Source organism: Amblyomma maculatum, chromosome 6 (genome assembly GCF_055883805.1).
Source record: "Amblyomma maculatum isolate TAMU_Amacu chromosome 6, ASM5588380v1, whole genome shotgun sequence".
NCBI lineage: Eukaryota > Metazoa > Arthropoda > Arachnida > Ixodida > Ixodidae > Amblyomma > Amblyomma maculatum.
The window spans coordinates 48,207,663-48,215,981 of NC_139349.1; the positions used below are offsets into that span (position 1 = coordinate 48,207,663).

At 44.8% G+C, this 8,319-nt stretch overlaps 1 protein-coding gene across 1 annotated transcript; it reads right to left on the reverse strand.

Annotated features, from left to right (window-relative positions):
- Positions 1-3,947: 3,947 nt before the first annotated feature.
- On the reverse strand, positions 3,948-6,835 carry LOC146185683 (uncharacterized). The gene is made up of 2 exons (XM_084606599.1): positions 6,390-6,835; positions 3,948-4,886 (listed from the first exon to the last, which is right to left on the reverse strand). The coding sequence occupies exons 1-2, from the start codon at positions 6,581-6,583 to the stop codon at positions 4,682-4,684; spliced, it is 399 nt and encodes a 132-aa protein (XP_084462725.1). The 5' UTR covers positions 6,584-6,835; the 3' UTR covers positions 3,948-4,681.
- Between the last annotated feature and the right edge of the window lie 1,484 nt (positions 6,836-8,319).

The window sequence follows — 8,319 nt, forward strand, 5'->3', positions numbered from 1 at the left end:
GCCAGCTGCCATGAGTTGCCGCAGGAGTGTAACGCTAGCACTGACCAGGTCCAGTTGCGGACAGTCCTTGCAGATTACTCTCTCAAAAACATCTACCACTTACAGGAGATTGTTTTCTCCTATGCCGCAATGCCAGCAAAGGGCACTGCACGGGGGAAGCAGACACACGCCCAACAGAGGCTTGTAGTTGGCCTCCTCTACAACATATCCAGTTCGCATCGCTGGAGGCCCATTGTCATTAGTAGCGCAAAGCGGCCACACAGCTTTGGGAGCCTCTTTGACCCAGACATCTACTGCAGCTACCACCACGAGCCAAGGATGCAGCTGACAGCAGACATCCTTTCAAGTGAGCTGAAAAGACTAGACGAGAGCCTGTGTAAGGAGAGACGCCATGCTGTTGTGCTGATAGATGGGGCGAAAAGCGACAGCCTCTCCGATACTTACTTCTGCAACCTCCAAGTGCAGTGCTTGCCTCCACAGTGTGTCTCAGATATTTCCACGATGAAGACCTCTGCAGAACACGGTGTAAAAGCAGTCTATCGGAAAGATCTTGTGATGCACAGTGTAATGTGTAAAGATGCTGGACTTCAGGATGCAGTCAGCATTCGTTGGGCTCTTCGAGCTCTGTCACAGGCCTGGATGGCCCTTCCATCACAAGTGATCTCAGATTCTTGGAGCCAGACAGGCCTTCTGCCATTTCAGCTTGCGAAGGCAACCGACAGCAATGCATATGAAAGCTTAGTTATCGAACTTCAGCAAGTTTTGGACATTTTCTCCCCCGGATCAGATGCTGCATCATACATAAGTTTGGATGACTGTGGAGCTATGAACAGTTGCCCACCAGCAGCTTTCCGTGAGCGACCAGAATGCATTGCTTCGATTCTGGAACCAAACTGCATTGATGCTTGGAGAGGCCTACACACATTGATCTCCTACCTGGAACAAGAAGGGGATGTGAACACTGTACAGGACCTCTGTAGGTTGGAGAGAAATCTCAACAGAAGAGCACTGAAATAAATGCATGATTGTAAAGAAAAAAATAACATTACCAAGCTCTGCAGGACTTTTTTAAAAATCTGAATGAGCCCTGAAAACGTTAGTATCGTAGTAAGTGAAAACTCCAAATAAACCTTCCTTGCTCCGAATGTGGTTTTGTACTTTTTGTACCTTTTCTAATCCCTTTCCTAGCTACTTGTTATGACATTTTTGACATTGCATCAAAACAGACAGGCAGCCGGTTTCTCAATGGGTTCATTCGGCATCACAGATGGCGAGTGCCACTGGAAAGGGTGCAGCAGATGGAGCACGCTAAGCAATCCTGGCAAGTCATGTGCACAAGCTAGCAGCAAGCTTATCACGTGTGCTTTGGAGTGCTAGTAGTGCACATAGCTGTGCTGAAGGTGTCGTACAAAAAAATATATCGAAATGAAATCTGGCAGCTAGAAAATACCACTGAAAAGATTGCACACCTGGTTTTCTTGTGTGCACTCGACACGGCTGCTTTGCGAAATGCTGAAACTGACTGCACTGCTTCTTGTTGCCATTAATGCATAATCTTCTGGAATGTGCATTTTACCTGAAATTAAGAGAGAGGCCATTTTCGTTAGTCATGTCGCAGCTTGGTTCGAACGTTTCAGCACGAACACGGTCGAATATGACGTCACATTGCAACTTGGCCAGCTAAATATTGAAAATTAAATTGTCGCCATCAGTGCAATTAAAAAGGTGACGGGCCCTATCCAGATTTCAATTAGCTTCCCAAGAGTCAAGAAAGAGCGAACGAGTTTACTTACATTTCCGGAAATCTGGAATTTGTCAGCAGTAAGACGTAAATGCTGCTGACATAGTTTCCATGATAATGCCACATGCTGCTGCCAAGTGCGTCTTATAGCTGCTGGCATGCACTGCCATTTCTTGGTCAACGCCACCCACCATGATTGTAAAAGCATGCTACCGATGATGCAAGTTTGTGGGATCAAATCTCAGATGTGGCCACCATATTTTGGCAGAGGTAATAATGCAATAAATGATTGACTGATCTGATGATTTATCGGGTTTTATGTCCCAAAGCGATTGAGGCTATGAGAGACGCCGTAGAGGAGGGCTCGGGAAATTTCGACCACCTGGGGTTCTTTAACGTGCACTGACATTGCACAGTTAACGGGTGCTGGATGCCTCTCCGTTTTGCCTCTATCGAAAACCTGCCGCCGCGGCCAGGATTGAATCCCACATACTTGAGCACAGCAGTCGAGCGTCCTAACTACTGTACCATCACGGCGGGTCAATAAACGCTAGTATGCTGTGCGATGTCAGCACATGGTAAAGAATACGAGGCGTTTCAGCTCAGTTTAAAGTCCTCCACTACCACGTCCCTCACAGTCCATCAGTCACTTCAAGACGTTACACCCCACATACCCTACAGTTGCACCTGTTCTGTTCAGCAAATGTGACATTGAGGATTGCTCAAATAAAAAGTAAGTTGTCTAGGAGAAAATAACAAACAGCTAATAGAAATCCACACTGTCAGCAGGGCCCCAGTTTAATGTGACATTCTCATGCTGTTTATGCCTAGTATGTTAACATTTGTGCTGCAGACACTTAGCTGGGGCTACACATCCGTGCTGCTGTTTCAAACTCTTTAGGGACTTATAGTTAGTGATTACACAGTAGTGTAAAACACCCGCATTATACTTTAAGCATACCTGAAGAGTCTACAACCAATTAAACTTGCGCTTGCCATCATTATCTGCATCTACATTGCAGACTGTGTCATCAAAAATTTTTTATTATGACATCTTTTAAGATGAGGCACTCTACAACACTGGTTTACATGGTAATAAGACCCATTACCCGGCAACAGCAACACTTGTTCAAGCCAGTTGAGGTTTGGATCTGTGAATTACTTTCATACAAAATACAGGTAGCTAGTTTGGATGGTGATGCACTTGGGGATGGAAATATTTCCAAGCTTTTTCTCTGGGAACACACTGAGCCTAAACTTTCACTTTTGTGCTCGAGGTGTTGTGTGACGTGCAACCACAGTTTACAAATGTTGTGTAGAAAAGCTATAGATACAGACGAACCCTTCCATCGTCAAAAAAAGCAATTTAGCTGACACATACTTTTAATACATTTCAATTGCTTTATGTTAGTACGGCAAGCACTATTAAAAAAAAGTTAGTTGTGGTTTAGCTCTGGTTAACCCTAGTTGAATTGCGAAAGCAACGGCGGAAGCTTCTTTTGCCTGCTACATTATTTCCCTATCACGCCCTATCAGTGTAAGGTGCTACATTATCAGGGACACTTAAGCTCATCCTTTAAAGGCCCACTGTCCACCCTCCGGTCGAAAATATTTTCTTCCCCGGTGGCTGTGAGACTTCGCCCCTGGAACGCAAGGCCGCAAAATGTTTTTGAAAAGAGTAACTAATAACGCAGTTACAGCCAATGCAATCACCCGATTCTATCCTGCCTCTCTCCTTCCGTTCCCTCGCAAAGGTTCTTCACTCTCCTGACCGAGGTCGTCTAGCCTCCGCAATACAAATTCCCCTTCCTCCTCCGCGTTTGGCGGGAGGTGGGGCGTGGCTCTCCGCGAGCGCGAAAAAAAAAAAAAAACGGTCGAGGGAGCGCGCGCCGCTGGATTCAGTCTGGCCGTGGCGAGGGAAAAGCGCGCTGCGAGCGGTAGACACCCATCCTTCTCCCGTCAGTCAGCGAGACGGACCAATGGACGTCGTTCCCGGTACGTACGTCATTATTGGGGCCCGTCGGGCCAGCGCAGGAAGCGGTGAAGCTGGCTTCTCAAAGGAGAGCATGAGGGAGCTTTGAATTGTATTTTCGATGCTTTGCGGCGCGCGTGTCGCTGTAGAATTTTGCACAGACTATCTCCGGTACCTGATCGAAACACTGGGCTCCTTTTCTTAAAAGGGCCTTCCCTGGACAGTGGCCCTTTAAGGGTATGACGCGAGAGCGTAAGCTACCAGCCCACATATAAAGTCAAGCTTCAACCAAGCTGTATGGATGTGCCTGCGTGTCATAGGGGTAACGAGAATGCAAATGGTTCTGGCAGGCTGATTCTGATATCACCCTTCCATATGAAAGGAGCAACCCATGTTGGCAGCTCCTGCCCGTGGCATAGGGGTAGCGTGAATTCAAATGTCATGGCAAGCCGATTTTTTTATGATGAGACTATAGCTACGCCTCTTCACGACGTAGCTGCAACCACCCGAGGTCTTGAAAACCTACCGCAGAGCAGCTTTCACTACAAAATGAAAACTAAAACGTATGAATGCTAGACCTATGCTCCCAACATGTGCAATCTATAGCACATGCTGCTATGCTGCTGGAAAATACACAGCCCAGTTTTTGCCAAAACTGGCTGATGTTATAAGTTAAGGTATATTGTTACAGTTCACAATGATAAGCATGAACAATTCTTAAAGCGAGAACACAAAAAATATGTTCACAGTTATGTTCTAACTCTCTCATGCTTTAAGACAATACAGGAGGAGGAAAAGTTAAATGTAAAATGCAGATTTGCCTCAGTACTGCAAAAAACGTCTTGCCGTCCATTGACCTGATGCAGAAAAGCACCGTATAATCCACGGAGTATGAGAGAATGGAACAAATGTTTAATGCATGATGCTGAGAACATGACAACAGCCTGCTTTGCAAGCATACTAGGAAGTCAGTAGTCTCTTCTGGGCCTCTGCTGGTAGGAGTGGTAGTCTCGTGGCCCTTGCCTGTAGTCATCATCACGCCTCCGGTACCCTCTGTCACCGCCACCGTAGTCACGGTAACCGCCGCGTCGATCCTCCCACTGCCTGCCTCCTCTATGCCAATTGTCATCTCTTCCACCTCTGCCTCGTCCATAACCCTCTTGGCGGTTGTCCCTGCAAAAAGAAAGGCAGCTAACGTACTACGAAAGTGCCTCTAGAAGCCTGACATGCTTGAACTGCAAGCAGAAACTTATGCACAAATTTACCAAATGGGGTGATGAAGATAAAAGGGGCAGAAATGAATAAAAATTCTTAGTATTACAAGTGTCAGGGAACACTATGAGCAAAGAAATGCCTCAAAAACAAATAACAGAATTAAGGTAATGCAAACATTTCATGCAGTGTTGGTCCTGCCCACCACTTCGTAAACAATAAATAACATGAACGTTCATATGCCTTTGTAAAAAATTTGATTTGCCGGAACAAATAATTTAGGCTAGGAGGAAGTCGCAGGGTTTTACACTGGCCCTCTACAATGGCAAAGGCTTTCTACCAATGATGCAAGGTTGTGGGATAAAATCCAATTTGTGTGACAATTACATTTCAATGTAGGTGAATTGCAAAAATAACCGAATGCTATGGAGATATTAGTGCATGTTAATTATCAGAAGGTGAAAACAATTATGGCACCCTCGACTACATCACCTCTAATTGCCATTCACAGCTTTAAGGCATTAACTGGTAGATAATGTGCTAAATGTATGCACTGCTGTGACACCTTTTATATTAAACAGTGAGCAAAAGCTCGGGAGCAACAAGAGAGCTACGTATGTACGAAAGACTAAAACTAACAGCACTACAAAAACACATTGTCGGAAATTGCTATACTGGTATCAATGTTCAAGATCAAGCAAAGCATGACGACAATAACAAATTAGAGAAACCTAGGGAAAAGAAGTGCATGTCCTGTAGCTGCATGCTAACAAATGGAATTAATATTGTTTTGCATTTCCTCATGTTTATTTCATAGAGTATGACACGTGTGTACACGCACCCTAAGAATTGCAACCAGCTGAAACAGTAATATGCTTTCTAATAAAATGACCTATGCAATCTATTGGCATGAAAACCATGTGGTGGCTGGTTTGAGTGGCACAGTAGTAATATGCTCTTCTTAGCTTTATTTATTGTACAATAACTTTGCCTAATGCGTACTATTAACACTTTCACGTCCATTTTCTTATCCGCCAGTGGCGCGACATGGGCAGACGTCAGTGCGAGTTTAACAGATGTTGCACTTGTATTATTAATGATAACCAAAAGGTATTATGGTCATATCTAATCTAAAAAAATATATATTTCAAGTAAAAAAATATCTGCTTGAGAACTTTTTTTTTTCTTTTTCTGAAAAACGGTTCATAGCCATTCTACTCAACAGTTTATGAGGATAGTTACTGGTGTCTGTCGCTAGCATTTGTACGATGTGGTATTTCTCGTTTAAGCTGTTGTTTTCGCAAACACCAATTTCTGAAATAGATGTATTGAGAATGTAGTCTTTCGAAGATTGTCTGAAAACCTCGGCAGAAAATCTCGAGAGTACAAGCTACAGTGGTAAAATGCGATTCCTTAAAAAGGAGCTTTGCATTTCTACCGATTCCGGTTTACAATATTTCGTACCTTCTATTGTATTGCCTCCTGTTCTGCACAAACCAAGGATAGACACAGGGAGGCGGTGGCAGCGGTTTGTTGACAACCTCCATGTACTTGGCATCTTCGTCAGTGTATCTGTACTTGAACTTCTCCTCGTACTCCAGCAAGAGTTCACTCTCAGATTTATTCGAACACTCCGGCTTCTCGCCGGATTCACTCATGTTTCGAAGCAGCAGTGAAACGCAGTTCAAGTAAGCACTACGACCACCTTTCCGTCACGAAACATTCACATACAATGTATAGAAAAGGTGGTGCTTGAACATAAGGGCTTCTGCACAATACACAATGACTGCAGTAATTAACGACAACCACGCAACGACTTTGAAGTTAAACACGAGTATTCTAGTTCACTATAAACACGAGGCAACAACAACTTCGCAACTTCGCGACTTCGCAGTTAACTTGCGACTTTATTTGGCTTTTGATTTGGCTTCGTTGGCTTCGCAGGCGGCCATGATGATGTTGTTCATTAAAGTTATTAGATCTATAATCAAATCCTTTTGTTTAGTTAAAATACTAATATAATGATTTTAATGTTCATCAATAAATGATTTTTTTAATCTAATCCAGATCTTGTTTCAGTTGAAAGTCGTTTCTGACGTCATGGTGCACTAAAGAGCTTATTGGAGCTAATTCAAGTGACGCTATTGTATCTTCACTGGCAACCATGGCACGCACAACGCAGGTATAGTGCCTAGAATATACTGGCTAGTGTGCCGTGCGGAGGGCTCTCTCAATGGGAGGAGGTGTCCGCGCCGGCGATGCCTTCCAACTTTGGCCGCCAGGGGCGCTGCTCATCGTAAAGGTGCCGTCGGCCGCCGGTACCGCCGGCGCGCCCTTGATTTGCCGCAGCTGCGCTGGCCGAGCCATCAGTGGGTTCGAGCGCTTTGGACGCGTCTACGCTGTTCTTTTGTTTTAGTCGTTCTGTTTCTTGCATTCATATGAGATAATTAAATTTGCAACGACTAATGATGCTAAAAATAAAGTATCAGGGCAGGGAAAAGACATGTTTCGTGTCGCTCTGTCGGAGTGGCTACCGCTCAGGACTAGGTTTCTATGTTCGGTGTGCCATCGGACCCTGCGCAGCTTGCGTAGTGGAAGCGGCTGATTAAAAGACAGGACCGCAAGTTGACTTAAACGTGTGTTGTCTGCGAAAAATATTTTGAGGAGAGCTACATCGAGAGAACGTTCAAAGTGACAGTAAACGGCATCGTCAACGAGCTCGCTAGAGATAGACCACGAATTAGGCCCGAAACCGTGCCAACGCTATTCGACCATTATCCGAACCATCTTCTGCCTAAGAAGACATAGAAAAGAAAGTTGAGGAACCTCTGTGACCAACCGGCCGCTAAACGACAAAAACGCAGTGCCGTAATGCCAGTGGTGCAGACGACAGCCATGCACGCACCGTCGAGGATGTTTGACAATGCTTCCAAGGAGCTGGCAGCAGAAGAGCCGAGCGAGAACTCATGCCCGCAGCAGCAGACGTGCAGCTTTGAGCCTCGGGATCCGTTTGACTCAATTTACATACCTGCAACTTGGACCAAATTAACCGAAGCACCTGCCGGATCTGTAGCCTACGCGCGTTATCGAGCAAAAAAAAAAAATAAAAAAAAATACTTTGTCACTTTGTACATAGAAAAAGTGATAACTTTTGGAAGCCTGAACGCAGTTCTGTGGACACAATAGTGTATATTCTCGGAAAAGAAAAACACAAGCGCGTACAATACAACAATATCTAAAGCTGAAGATAGAGCTATATAGGTAGAGTGCACTGGAGGGTCTTTGTTCCGAATGTGGCCTGCAACCAGCTGATTCAGGAAGCACATATCATTCATGGGAATATATTTTGCAGAAAAAGTGTCGCTTGACCGTCAACTCTGAAGGGGTTAGCTGC

What these genes read in the sequence shown, in the direction of transcription:
- LOC146185683 (XM_084606599.1), bottom strand. Translation starts at nt 6,583, where the DNA reads ATGAGTGAATCCGGCGAGAAGCCGGAGTGTTCGAATAAATCTGAGAGT. An exon ending in AGGAGGCAATACAATAGAAG is followed by an intron (nt 4,887 to 6,389) that starts GTACGAAATATT and finishes TTCTTTTTGCAG; the next exon opens with GGACAACCGCCAAGAGGGTT.